The 15,234-nt window shown below is 39.2% G+C and overlaps 1 protein-coding gene across 3 annotated transcripts in view; it reads right to left on the minus strand.

The window, feature by feature from the left end:
- The window catches only part of LOC102298028 (mediator complex subunit 13L), an 84,026-nt gene that overhangs the window by 51,611 nt on the left and 17,181 nt on the right, over positions 1-15,234 (minus strand). For all 3 annotated transcript variants that reach the window (XM_042221688.1, XM_005930064.3, XM_005930063.3), the window contains one exon: positions 13,735-13,972. In XM_042221688.1, coding sequence (XP_042077622.1) covers positions 13,735-13,972 — 238 coding nt within the window. The remainder of the gene's footprint in view (positions 1-13,734; positions 13,973-15,234) is intronic.

Genomic DNA, 15,234 nt, shown 5'->3' on the forward strand with positions numbered 1-15,234 from the left:
GTAATGTCGATTTGTCAGTTCTTTAATGCTGTGAAAGGTCAAGTTTACAGGATTCGCAAGTAGCGAACTTAATCCCACTTTTGAATTTTAACTGGCGTGAGTCAGTCTTCTTGCTTCCAGCTGATTTTAGAAGTCTTTCTTCCCAGTTTATTAGAAGGCCTGCTGCATCAGACAACAGCAGAAGCCACCCTTGAGCTCCTCCCAAAACAACAAACGAACAATAGCGAGAACTTCATTACGGCAAGCATGACGACAGGATCAATCGACATCTAACAGCTAATCACTCTGTGTTCCTCGCGTCAGGTAGCTGTGCTATCTCACAATAAGCCACAGTTTAAAAACTGGTCTGTCTGCTTAAGTGTGTGGATGTCTTCTCGCAACCACACAAAGGATGTGGCTTATTTAATTATCATAGCAATTAAGAAAACTCTGACCTCATTCACTATATGTCACTTGAATTACTGCCAAATCTCCAGAAGAGTGCACAAGATAGAACAAGCGCTGCAAGTTATGCTTTCAGCAGAAAAGTATATAAATATATACACCATTTCAAGGGGGTTTAACAAAACCTATGTGGAAAGAAAGCTGCACTTTGAAGCCCACATTATCAGGTCGGAAGCACACTCTCTGCTATGCGCACTGGCACCTGTTTTCTGCGACAGCATTCAACATTCATCCAGGGAGGACTGGTTCATCGTGTTTGCACACAGCTCTTAAAAAATGTTGCTGTGTATGCAGGGATCACTTCGGCACATTGCTGAGCAGGGAGAGCATTGTCGCGAGCTCTTCACTCCTCCTCACTTCTTTATTTTCCACTATACGTTATCATTATGATGATATGGGGAACAATGGCTCGGCTAAAACAATATGCAAAGAGAAGAGACGGGAGAGCAGAGGAGAAAGAAAAGATTATATCTGCTCAATCTGTAGATTTTATATACAGTAATAGATCTGAGTGCCATTGGAGCATAAGGTTATGTATTCAGCTGCTCGCTGCCGTCATTAAAATGATCAGGTGGTCACAGCTCAAGCTACAAAGTGAAGAGGCAGCACTTTAGGATCACCACCTTGAATCCTGGCTGCAATAATCAGAGAGGTGAAACAGATTCCAGTCGGCTAACAACTGCTGCCGAGTTGCACTTCAGCAAAACGCTTAATCTGTCACTGATTCGAAGAGGGTCCTTAGCCGACCGGCTACATTCTGCAGGACACAATAGTGCTATTAGGTATATGATGCAAATATCTGTCTCTGTGTTGGAATGGTGCCGCATCTACTCTGAACAACCTCAAAAAACAACACATAATGAAACTACTTGACAGGACACTTTAAACACAGCAGTACTTCCTATTTAATCCATGCAAAATCTTTCAAATGTTTAAAACACACACACACACACACACACACACACACCCAGAGTGGTGCAGCGCAATAAGTTTGCAAGTTCTCATTTTATCAGCATGGGCGTCCTCCCACAGTTCAAAAACATGCTTGTTCGGTTAATTGGCGATTCTAAATTTGCCTTAGGTGTGGATATGAGCGTGTGTTGTTGTGTCTCTGTGCAGGGTGTACCTAAAGTCAGCTGGGATAGACTCCAGCTCCCCTCACCTTGCAACTCTGAAAAGCAGTTAATAAAAGCTATTCATCACACATTCTTCAGCTGATGAACAACAATTCAGAAAGAATTTTTCCTAAATTGTCAGTATTTCTTTAATGAGACGGCTTTTATGTTTAGCCGAAGAGACTGAAACTGTGCAAATACCTGCTCTGAACTAATTAAGTTATCTTATGTAGTTCCAGCAGACAGTAATCTAGTTTGCACATTAAAGAAAAATTGTAACTTTGAAGTTCACACTTGCTGTCTCTTTATTCTTCTCTAATGCAGAGAAATAACAAGTACAAATGTTAGAAATGAGGCAGAACCAGGAACTGTCAAAGTCCATCACTTTTAAAAGACGTGAGCAGTGACAGTTGGAACAAACAAAGCATGTATCTCAGTTAAGGATGACATTTGTTCCATTACCAGTCACCTCATTGTTATTTCAGGTGGGATACTGGTGGAAAAAGCATGCTCCAGTTCATGCTATAGTCAATTTTGAGGTTTTGGGCTACCCTATTCTGAGACGTCTGTTGGATGTTTGTGTAAATTGGAGCATATCTGCATGTTTAAAGACGACATTTCAGAAAACTTGATGAAGTATGTGGGGAGGTTTTATGATGATTCTTGTTGCGTGCATGTTATTCTGTTCCAATCAAAACCTAGAGAGGTTTCACAGTACATAGCTTTAAAGACTGTTATATCCAGTTTTATTACTATCAATATTTATAGAACATATGGCGTAAAATCGATTTTTTTGAATTTATTCAGTATTTTTAGATTCATGAAGGTGATGAAAAGATATTAAAAACCACTGACTCCGAAATGTTAACAAATCAAGAACAAGAATCTATCTGGTTTTTTATCCAGCGTTCAGGAAAAGTGAGCACAGCGGTGCATATTTGGATAAATAATACACATCATTTGCACATTAAAACATAATATTGCAGAAAACTAATCATAAAAATTTTTTTTTTCTTATTTTATTATATTGTGCCCCGTTCACCTGCAGTGTCTCCCTGTTGAATTCCTCCAATAAAATTATGAGCTTGCTCCATGTGTAAAATGCAAATCCAGGACTGTCAGGCAGAGCTGCGAAATAACCTGGAAATTGTGTATGTATGGCACTCTAATAACTGTGCATTCCTGCCGGCAGCTCCATAACAGTAATAACCTAAATCTAACCTGTATTTCTAAAGCAGGTGGCAAGTGGTGAGGAGGGTTTGTCTCCACAGGCCAGATTATGAGTTCACAGCCAGACGTGGACAGATAGAGGCAGAGGTTAGCCCTCCTTCCTGCTCTCTTCTACGACACACACACACACATTTTGGCAACCGTTTTTTCACAGGACAATTACCTTGCGACCTCTGCCAGCCCACACACGCACATACACACTTGTCCAATTACGGACAGAGTAAAGGAATGATAACAGTCACAGTCGAGCAATACACACACACACAACCTGTCATGATGCGTATACACACTCCACAACCCCTCCAGCGCCACAAAATATGGCACTCTCTTTCTGAAGGGCACAGCAGCACCCAGCTGCAGCATTCAAACACACGACACACTAAGACTATCAGACTCCCCGTACACATTTGGCACAGATTTCCCCGTTTCACCTTGTTTAAACCAACTGCCTGCAGTAATGTCCGATTCACACACACTCACACTCTTCTTCTCTCTTTTAATTTCATTAAGTCTGATTATTTTCTCATAAGCATTCCTACTCTAATCCACTTGTTGGGTCGCACATCTTTGTAGCAGCAGCCAAACACTGAACTGATAATGGATATGCACAATTGAGGGTGTTTTTAAAATTCACTCCTGCTGTGGCTCACACATTCACTGGTACTGCAAAAATATGCTGAATGATGCTGATGACATTTGGATGTAAGATAACGTATATGGAGTATATGGTGTATAATTATCTCTCTGCCGCCTTGTTTTTCTTTGCTCTTTCGTTTGTGGGCTCTTAAGATCGTTTCTGAATAAACATGTACATAATTTCCTTGAGACAGTGCGGTGTTAAGTGTTAAGACAGTGTTAAGACGCTCGTCTCTAGAACAACATTCACCCCCAGCTAGGATTGATTCCAGTCAGAGTCTTTTTCTGCTGGATCCCCCCCACCCCTCCACCCTCGACTCCTACTTTGTATTCCCCTCAGCTTTACTACAGTTTCAAGAAAGAAAAGGAAAATTCAGGGTGCTGGAAGTCGTCCTCTTAGTTAAAGCTTAAACAACAACATATAGATTTTCAAGTGTGAATTTCCAGCAGGAGCCTTGACGCCAGGGAAATGCAAATATCATAAATTTGCCTGATTGGGATGCACGTCATAAATATTTCAGCAGCCTCAGATGAAATTATTCCGATCATACAGCATAGATTAAATTGCAAACACCTGCTACACACGCTTAAGTGAATATCCCTCTAACTCTTCCTCCTGCAATCACCTTGACCACATGCTGTTTTGGTGGCACACCGGAGCACCGCCTATGGTGTTATCAAAGTCATCAGCCTTTCGTTTTCCGCTGCAGAGTGTCCTAACTAGATAACGCTCCACCCACACACCCTCTTCAGCAAATCCATAATCAATCCCATTATAGGTTTCTTTGTCCGGTTGTTAACCGAACACATTTGTGGGCTGATAAAGCAAACTGACATTTTCATTTTAGTGATCAAGCTGCTGCTTTTATACGGAATAATTTGTGACCGCAGCGGCAGAATAATTTGAAATTCATAAGCCCACTGTTAGGGTTCCAAGGTTCAGCGGCTTTACAGCACATGTAACACTTGTTACCAACTTTTTATATGGGATATATCTATATGTAGTATATAGTATATATATGTATATAGTATATATGTATATATATGTATATAGTATATATGTATGTATATAGTATATATATATATATATATATATAGTATATAGTATCTGTATGTGTGCATGTGTATGATACTTGTTATGTGTTTGTGCCAGGAGAATGGAAAGACCATGAAAATGTCTCTCTATGAAAGAAAAGAGATCCTAACCATCACATCTGCACTTTCTTTGAGACTGAACAGACCTTCTTTTTTTTATGCTGTAAAACATAAGTGGCAGTGAAACAACGTAATTTAGGAGGTTTAATAAAAACTGGGCCATTACGCAGATACAAAGATGTGACTCAGATGCAAGTTTTTTTTAAGTCGCAGTGGAGGAGAGGTAATGACTCATCCTCATCCAACTACTGTGGGAAAGTCATTCCACCACAGGAAAGGAAGGAGACTGCAAGGCCACTGCAGGGAAAGGGATAAATAATTAGACAATTGCACCAGAGCAGAAAGCGAGGTGTCTAGGTCACGACCTGAAAGTACAAGTTTTGTTTTTAAAGTCAGTATGTATAGCCACGGCCATAAATAGACACAAAGGACAATTCTGACAGCAGCTGTATGGATGAAAAGAAGGAAAAGGTTAGCAGGATGCAGGAGTGGATACAGTGCGATTTGGGAGCTGTGGCAGGCCGAGATGATTGCTGTGATTTGGGTTAGGCAGGAAGGAAGGCATGAATGTGGTGAGGCTGAGAAAAAAAGTGTCATCATTATTGACTGTACTGAAAAGATGGTTGTACACACTCGGTCTTCACCACTTTTTTTTTCAAGCAAGTCTTTTCGACCACAAAGCAGTCATACCAACCCTGCTTTATTGTCTGAGTAATTCTAAATGTGGCATTATATACATTACATAATTTTGAAACTTATAGAATCCAACAGTCTGGTAACCTTCAGATAGGATGCACTTCCGTATCGTTTATACATAGTTTATGATTAAATATCCCGTCAGCAAATATTGCGTCTTCATCGCTGACTGCATCTCAAAAGGCAATATTTAGTGGTAAGAATGAACAGTTCTCTTTGATGGAGGAAAAATGACTAAATGCATTTACCATAGTTCCTGTCTTCTTATGGGAGCATAAGAAGACAGGAAGTGCCATTCGTCATATCTCACACGAATGTTTAAACTTTTCACTTGTTAGGTTTACACTTTAAAAATGAACCAATCACAATGGACACTGAACAGTGACGTTGAAGGGTAGCCTATGTGTTATAAAGTGACACCAAAGGGAAGTGACCAAGCGTCAGCATGTGATGCACTGGGAATGAGACTAGGCCGTCCTTGTTCAAAGAAGTCTAACAGGAATGGCAGGAGGCCCACTAGTGAAGCCTCCATGTAAAAAACATGTACCATTGGACCAGAATACAATATAGTCTTCTTTCAGCTGTGCTACAGTAGATCATCTGTCTCCATTTCATCCTATCCCTAGAATCCTCCTCTCTTCATGTCCTCCTTCACTACATCTATGTCCTTCTCTCTCATTCCCTCCTAACACGCCTTCCCTCTCTTCTCTTCCTTTGTATTTGGCCAACGGAAGCATAGTTTCCACCGGCATCCTGTCAGTCAACTGGAGGCAATCATTGTTAACCCTGGGCCCCATGGTGGGGCCACAAGCCAGTATACTCCTAGTGCCAATCCCAAACCTGGATAAATGGAGAAGGTTGCATTGGAAGGGGCATCTGGAGTAAAAGCTTAGCCTAGTTGAACGTACAGATCATCAATAAATAATAATAATAAAGCAAGTGATTAAAAAGTCTGGGGAGTTATAAGAAAATGAAACCCAGGAATTCACTGTTAATATTTCCAAGACGTGTGACTCCTTGTGGAAGATAGAGCTCTGAAAAGCAATCCCACTAGTCTGAATCTTTCATACAGATTTATACCGACTATTTAATCATGAGAAAAACTTATTCCTAAAAAGATTTTCACCCCGGCCTCTTGTGCTCTTGCTTTGACTCCTTCAAATCAAAACAAAACAGTAAATCTGAAAGCTTCCACTCCAAAACTAGGTTATAAGAGTATAACCACCATGAAATTATCACTTTCATGTAACAGATTTACAGCAAATATGAGCAAACCAAACCGTTTCTTTGTGTTTTGCTTCAAGAGCGATAAATCACCTCTTTAGTTTAAAGACCACATGGGGTATTAAGTTTAAGATATTATTTGATGTACTGTCTTGGTTTGGCTGAGTAATTACCGTAGTAATTACAGTGGACACAATTTTGACACATTTTTAGCCGTGCATCCTTCAGAACTGAAACATTTTAACCAGCGCTTCTATGCAGAGCAGCTCTTTACAGGTCTATGAGCCATCACCCTCACACTCTCACTCACACACAAGAGTGGCTCGAATCATCTGTTTGACACTTGTGATTACATGTGTGAACGTGTGACTTAAAACCCACCTACTGACTGCCAGACATTTTAACCATTTGAACTGATCTTTTCTCACTGTGGCTGTGTAGTGACATGTTGGCTCTCTGTCATGACTTACAGGGACATTTCAAGGGAATAGAGCCATCGTTAATGTCGAAGATTTTTCTTCCCTCGTCTGGCATATCAAAGGTGGGGAAAAAAGACCAACAGAACCAGACAGTAAAATGCATTACCTCGTTCTTGCATTATGACACTTTGACTAATGTGTAGTGGTTTCATTCAAACCAGTTCTGTCCCTAATCATCTCAAGGTATATTCAAAACACCAAGTGCTGTTGCCTCACAGCATGTGTCTTCTGGTTCCCTGAAATGTAAGTTACACCAAAGAAACATCCACACCAGGTAGTTGATGCTGCTTCATGAAAGCTTCCTGGTTAATTCTGTTTAACCAGGAAGCTTCTCTGGTGCTATTTACAATTACGAGCAATTGTTATCGAGTAATTTATGCAACAATTCTTTCAAAGATGCGACCGCACTTTCAGCGTTTGTAATAAATTATTTCATCACCGCCGTGTCCCGCAAACAGACAAAAAAGAGAAGTGTGTGTTTGTTTGTAGCTGCTGTAAAGAGACAGTGCCACACACACACACACACACACACACACACACACACACACACATGCACACAGGCTTCTTTGTGGCTCTGTATGAGTATGTAAATCTCTTTGGTAGGTGTTGCTTCTGCTGGATGATCATAAGGTCCAGATTGTGTATTCAGCCACCACTTTGACCATTATGCATGTTTAAGTATGTGCATATGTGTGTGTGCGTGTGTACACGACAGCCTGTGTGTTTGTGTGTATGTGTGTCACTTTCTCTTTGGCTGTGCTGGCAACACGCTGATGACTCAGCCCATTCAGCACACTAATCCTGTTTCCTCACAAACTGTACTCAGCCCACACTGGGTTTTATTATGCTGTATACATTATGGGCCAATGCCGTCTGATTTTAGGACAGCAAGTCACCATGAGTTGAACATGATGCTTTAATGCCTGTCATTTAACCAAAGGCAATACCACAGAGTGCTGCAGTATAGTGAGGAAGTAGAAAAAGATGCAAGGCTGGATCTAACAGTAAGCTGCACATGCTGCTGGGAGTAACTCAAAGCCGCAATTAATTAAGACTAAACAGCAGGTGAAAATATCCATCACTTTGAATAGTCAGAAGCCCATATCGATATATTTTGGAATTGGGTTACTTTGTGAATATTTAAACAAATGAGCTCAGGGGAGTCGGCTAAACCTGTCCTGTTACCTTAGATCACCAGAACATTAAAAATATTAAAAACAGCTACTTGGTGCCAGCCAGTGCCTATCAGGACAGCCAGAGGAGATGTCTGTCCTGTATCACAATGAGTTTGTAGAGTTGTCCAGCAGTGGAATCAATTCTACTTACGTCGAACATAAACATTACAGTGTTTGCTTAGACAACAAATGACCAAATATAATTCCATCTATTTTTCAACCCTTTAAGCCTAATGTATATATACATCGGTTTTTGAGACTTCTACCTCATCACTGTGATTTTTACCCCCAAAACTAACAAAATAAATTGCACAAGACATTTTTAAGCAATAAATTACAAAAAAAGGTAGACATAGTAAATATCAGATGGGTCAAGAAACACTATTTTCAATTAATTTAATTAGCCAATTAATTCATGGTTCAGGCTTTAAAGGGTTAAGGTTGTCTTAGGTAGTCCTAAAAAAAGAAAAACAGAAAAAAGAAAAGAAAAGATTTTTAGGCTTTTTGAGGTAGTGCTGTACTTCTGGTGACTTGGCTCCACAAGTAAGACAGGCTGCCACTGTTTTTGGCTAGCTGACATTAGGCTTTTCTTAGCCTCAATCTGGGACTTTACAAGAAATACAATCACTTTTAGACACAAATAAATTTGTTATCCAGTTAAATTAATAACACTTATTATAATGTTACAGACGGGCTGGGCTCCTACCTTAAAGTTATCATTTTCTTTATAGTCATTAGCCTTTAGCCGCTACCTCATTGATAGCACACCAGACAGCTTAGGGCTGTCTGGTGTGCATGCAGCATGCACGACACCAAAATTTGTGTTCAAGTAGCCACTACGCGTTACTTGTACTACGTTGTTTTGTGGCCACTCATGGTCTACACACGTAGTGTATGGATAACTAAACATGTTTGATCTGGCAAAGCGCTTGTGCCTGATGCAACCTTCCCAATACCAACACCGCCACTGGGAGTAAACGAGCTTGTGACCACCTGATGCAGCTTTCAGGTAACTGCTAATAGTTAAATGGCTAACACTGACGTATGCACAGGCCAGGTTAATATTTATAATACCTCTTCAGTACTTCAATGTTGCTGAAACTGAAGCTTCATTGACCTTTCCAAGTGTTGCTTAGTGTTGTAAAGGTCAAAGTTCAACTGCTAGTGATGAGACAAAGACGGTAACATTGATATTGACCCATATGGAAAAGATATAAATCTTATAAAGTTTGTATCTGTCTTGTGTGAAACTTGTATGAAAAGCATACAAGAGTGAAAACAGATATAAGATCCCTTGAAAAATTATATAAATGAAACTTGTATGTTTTGGATGCTTACTAAAACAATATATGAAAGTAATTAGAAAGTGGCCTCTTTCATGAGTAAATCATATAAGTTTTTACTATTTCTTTTCCATATGGGGATGCTGCTGTAAACGAGTTTCTAATCGAACAGTAACCTTTAGTTTTGACAACGAGTGAGTAAGGATGCAAATGAGATGTTACTTTTTTTTTTTAAGCAAAAGATAACAATAAGGGTAAAATCCAATCACTGTACAATTCTGTGTGCCTAAATTATGTTTAATTACTTGACAGTGACTTTCAGGAACGTTTCACCTCAAGAAAGACAATCTACTTTCTTCTAAATTCTTCTAACACCTACCAGCAAGGGTACATTACACGCAACATGCTTTAACAAGATGACTTTCCCAAGATGATGCATTTGTTTAAATGATCTAAGAGTCCTAGCTCCTTGCCTGTTTTTACACTGTTTACAGGGTGCTACAGTTTAGTTCAGCTATTCCAATAAAACTCTACAGTCAGTCTCTTTTTAAGCTGATGCGTAAGGGATGTTAAGCATCATCGTCTTCTTAACCATTACAAGTCTGATATAGCTTCTGAAAATTTGAAGGATGACAACCTCTTTGAGTGGAGCAACCAGCTAATATAAAAACATGTCAGAGCACACTGCTTTAATATCTGCTGTATGACTCAAAACATAAATACTCTAAATAGCTCTAGCTGTTCCATCAAATGTGTATGAATCAGTCTTCTTTTTTCTTTTTTTTAATGAATTCTTGGATTTTAAATTTTGTTATATGAATCTGGAAATCATGTCCATTTGGTAGTAAATCCATTAAAAAAACATTTTTAAAAAAGAGTTTAGATTTTCTTTTCTTATCCATTCGTCCCCTTGTTCCAGATGGGAGTAAGTACGGAATGGCCACAATCTTCGTAGACTATAATGGATTAATCCCAGTGGCTCTAATTATCCCCTCACTTTTCCATTAACACCAAAATAAGTATGACATACATGGTACCCTGGAGATTCAACGTAATAACTTTTATCCCCTATTTTTATAACTGTTCTTTTCAACTGTAGTGAACTTTTGTTTAATACTTTGGTTTACGACTAAACAGCTGCAGCACTAGTGACATTTCCACCAGCCCATATTGTTATTTGCATCTAGTTTGCATTAGCAGTAATGCAAACTAACTGCTCAAGTACAAAGGTAAGCATACTAGCTTAAGGTTCGTTCAACAGTGTGTTGAATATATGAAGGTGTAAGGCTTTTAATGGGGTAAAAATGAAACTTTTGGATATTTTTTAGACTGGCTCGGTCAACTAAGAAGGAAAGCAAGGCGAGCAATGTGATGTGAGAAATCACATGACTTTCGCATGTGACAAAAGTGAGGACAGAAGTCAGAGCAGTGAGTAAGCAAGGCAGAGAAAGAGGCGCAGAAAAGGGAGAAAGCTAAGATCAAGCTTTTCCACTATGAACAGAGGTGCAGGTGTGCAGCTTTTTTAAGACTCCTTAAAACACTGATATCCCCTGTGTGTGTGTTACAACTGATTCTAATTTGGAAGAAATCCAGCTTCACTTTAATTAACAATTATCAACCACTTCTTACACCCCAAGTGCTATTTTCAATGCTTAATAGGAATTATACATAGGAGACCTGTGAGATTTTACAAATAAGAAGTGTTATCATCATAAGTGTATGCTTGATGTGTGTGTGAGTATGTGTAGGCTACATTTGTTGTGCGTAGAAAGAGATCCCACAGCACTAACATCGCTCCGAAACTGGCCTCTATAAGATAAAGAAGTGGAAGTACTGAAAGTCAAAGACATAATCCAGCAGATTCTTACTTCATAGACTGAGACTACCTGAAACCCGCTCACTTGGACTTCAGTTAAACAAACAACATTGCGAGATCAACCCCTGTAACACAAGGCACTGCTAAATCAAACGGCATATACAGCAAGACATAACAGTGACTATAATAAGAAATAGATATATCAATAGCTCAATGAATGCATCATTTTTCAGTTTCAGTTGTGTGACGCTGTCGTTGTGTTTCAGCACCTTATCAATATAAAAGAATGAAATATTTATAGTTTCAGGATTCAGTCAATCACTATGAGAAGAGTGTATAGAGTACAACAGGCTGATGCACAATTAAAGCTATTAACAGGCCATTTGTGAACATAAACAGCCGGCCAACATTGTCACCAAAGCAAGCCTTGCCACTTGGCAGCCATCTCTAAACATCTCTGGGTTCTTGTTTGGGTAGTTATGTTGAATCTAATTCAACCTGAATATTTAGAAACAAGTCTACAGTTAGAAAAAATAAGCAGAAATATCAACGTGTGACTTTTGTTGTTGATTATTACATTAACACAATTTTTTAAACAAAACAATGGATGTGTAAATGTGTAAATGATTATCTTTTTTTCTTTTTACATAACAAAGATACGATCATTAGATCAATTCGTGCCTTTAAACACATGTAATGCAGAAAAAATATATTTCAGGCTTAAGAAGTAAAAATGTTTCATTACAATTATTTTTTCATTTTGTTACTTACTTTTGCAAAATAAGGTTTTGTAAAAATGTAAAAATGTTGTATTTTAGTACATATAAACGTGTTTACACCGTATATAAAATATAAGAAATGTACATTTTGGTCATTTTCTTTCTACTACTCTAAAAGAAGGTCTCCCGAAATCTCAGAATATACCAGTGCATGAAATATAACCTTGACTTTCTTTTAAAGTAACATATAAAGAAAAATGTCTAGCACGTGTTAATATGCAGGATATATCTCTGCATTGAAAAATAGACAAATAGTAATAAAATTCTTAGAACAGTGACACCACTGCAACAGGAAGAAATCAATAACCATAAAATGTAATTAAAAAGGCTTAGATTGTTATCAGCTTTATTGGACCTTAGTGTGCTAGTCAAAGAGAGTTATTATCAGTGTTTTAGGCTGCCGTTAGCAGCTTGTAAATTGGTGAGGTAATGCTAAAATTTCATGCTCTACATGCTTGTTTTATGGCTTCAGGTAACTTTTTTGCTCCGAAAGCCTAAATGCTGCCACTGTTCTCACTACACTGACTCAATGTGTTTGCGTGATCGTTATCAGCTTTCATAGATCTTCTTAAATCGATGAAAAAAAATACCATTTTCACAAAGGCCAGATTATATCGGAGTTGGATGATGTGAGTAGATATAAAAGTGGAGTTTGGATGCTGGCAGTTTGGATAGGGGAGGGGTAGCAATGAAAAAAAGGTGAGTTTTCTCTGTGTCAGTGATGCAAACGTAACTCAGAATATACAGCGTATCTTTCTCTCTTACACATGTTTGTGCAGAGTAAAAGGCTCTCCCCGGCAGTGGCAAAAACATCTGTCAAATACCTACTGCAGTGCCTGAAAGGCCTTTTCACGTCAAGTCAGCTTTAATAGATAACCGAAAAACTGAAATTTTCGCTATCGCTTCCACCTCTACATCCAATATTGTCTTTCCCAGCTCCCGACTCGTGTCCTGCTGAACCAAACCCAACACAATCCCTCTCCTGTTTCCCCGTCTTCCACAGGCTCGGTCGATACGTTAGACTTCCACACACGTGCACAGCGAGATAATGCAAATGTTGCTATAAATAGGGACAACAGTGCTGACAGTAGCACTCTCTCAAGTGAGATATCTCGGTGTAATTTTCACCAGCACACGCCGCCACACATAGTCACGCTGGCAAGAAAAATCTACTTGTTTGCTGCGCTTCATCATAGTGATAGTCCTGAAGCAGCATATAAACACTTGAGATGCAAAAGCAAACACAGATATGAGCTATAAGGGGCTCAGAAATAGGACTGCTCCACACAAACCGGATCAATATGCCCTAAACATCTTAAACAAATGTGCAGCCGACTAAACAGCCTGAATCTGCATAATACTCAGGTCTGCTATATGAGAGCCCCTGCGGCTCATGTATAACATACAGGCATTATGCCACACTATGAAACCCTGCGTTATTGTGTGTATGTATCTAACACACAACACATATTTCACGATTCTCTGACAGTTTTTCATAAAATCCACTAAAAGCACAAGAAGACTGTATTTCACATGATAACTCCCCTCTATATAAAGCAACTACAAGCCCGTAAAGCTTACAACCTCAACTTCCAGAGCACAATGGAAGCTGAGGCGAAGACCGATGGGATGGAAAAATAATTGAGATGGATAGAACACAGGAGCGACCCTCATCCTTCATCGCTTTCATCCTCTTTCTCACCTTCCAGCTCTTGATGAATGACACCAGTAAGGTTGGGCTCTTCGCCCCACCAGAAGATCCACAGCTCCTTGGCATCGGGCTTGATTTTGCGTCGCCACACGCACAGCAGGTTGGACTGCACGCAGCGCATGAAGCTGCGCAGAACCGGGTCGTCCTGGGCCGGGGCGGAGATCACGGGCCCGTACTCCCCGCCGCTGGAGAACCTGTAGCAACGCCATTTAATGCCCGTCAACTCCGCCTGGAAGAGAAGAGCAATTAAAAGAACCTTAAATCTTGTATTTGTAATGCATTGTTAATACTTACAGTAAATAATAGAGTAATTTCCCCGTGGCTTCAGTGCAAACACAGTTAAATGCAATGTAAAATAATTAGTTCATTTATGAGTTAATTTAGCAAGTAATCTTTTTAACAATTCTTTAATCATTTCACTTTTTTTTCTCTTGTTCTCTGGTGCGAGCCTCACCAAAGCGAGCGGATTTGCCGTTTCACGCTTTTTTTTATACTTCTGCATTGAATATTTTTGCATTTCAGGCCAGACATTACAGGATGCTGTCTTGGCTTCAGTTAAAAAGCGACGGTTGGTTTTCTTCTTTTCTATTTTTGACACCGATATGAGTTTATATCAGGAGGAAAATTAACAATCTTGCAGTGTGTTGCACAGAGAGCAATCTACTGCTTGACAACAACAAAACCAAGAAACTGATTGTTCCATGATTGAAAAAAAAAAAAAAAAGGAGGCAAAGACATACACGCACACAGCAGCAGAGCTGAGCTGGAGCATGTGAACGCTTCTAGATTCCTGGGAATCGTTAGGACACCGACATGACACATTTACACCCTTGGAAATGAATGTTCTTCCTAAATCACGCACAAGAAAAAGTCATTTGGAAACATCACAAACTTTGATAGGTTGTGCACAGCCCAGGATGGGAAGGCTCTGCTGCATGTGATTAAAAATGCTCATAATATCATAGGTACCGATCTAGCGAACATCAGCGATATGCTAAATGACAATGCCCAACCCAGCCGCAGCCTGTTCACCCTGCTGCCATCTGGCAAGCGATACAGATGTATCCACTTCCGTGCCACAGAAAGTAGTTTCTTTCCCCGGGCTGAGAGATTACTGATTTCATCCTCCACACTTCAGCACAGATAATAGCTTTACTTTTCATGACTAAATTATTTATTCATTCTTTTTCATTTACCTTTTGTTTTGTTTTGTGTTTTGTCGGCTGCATAAATGAACTACAGTTGAACGTCTTGCAGAACGATGATTAAAATGATCCTGAGTTTAATAAATATCTTTTTTTAATCATTTATTAACTAATAGTTAATGTGCAATACTGTTGTAGTGAGGATTTCTAAAAACATCAGCTTCTAAATAAACCATTATTATATAGAAGATGAATTAAAACGAGCATTATGGATGAACCCATTAGGTGTGATTTTTAACAGTGACCATATAAATGGTGTTATCACATCAGACATTGCTGATTTAGT

This window comes from Haplochromis burtoni, unplaced genomic scaffold (genome assembly GCF_018398535.1).
Source record: "Haplochromis burtoni strain Fernald_Lab_line unplaced genomic scaffold, NCSU_Asbu1 Contig_72, whole genome shotgun sequence".
Lineage (NCBI taxonomy): Eukaryota > Metazoa > Chordata > Actinopteri > Cichliformes > Cichlidae > Haplochromis > Haplochromis burtoni.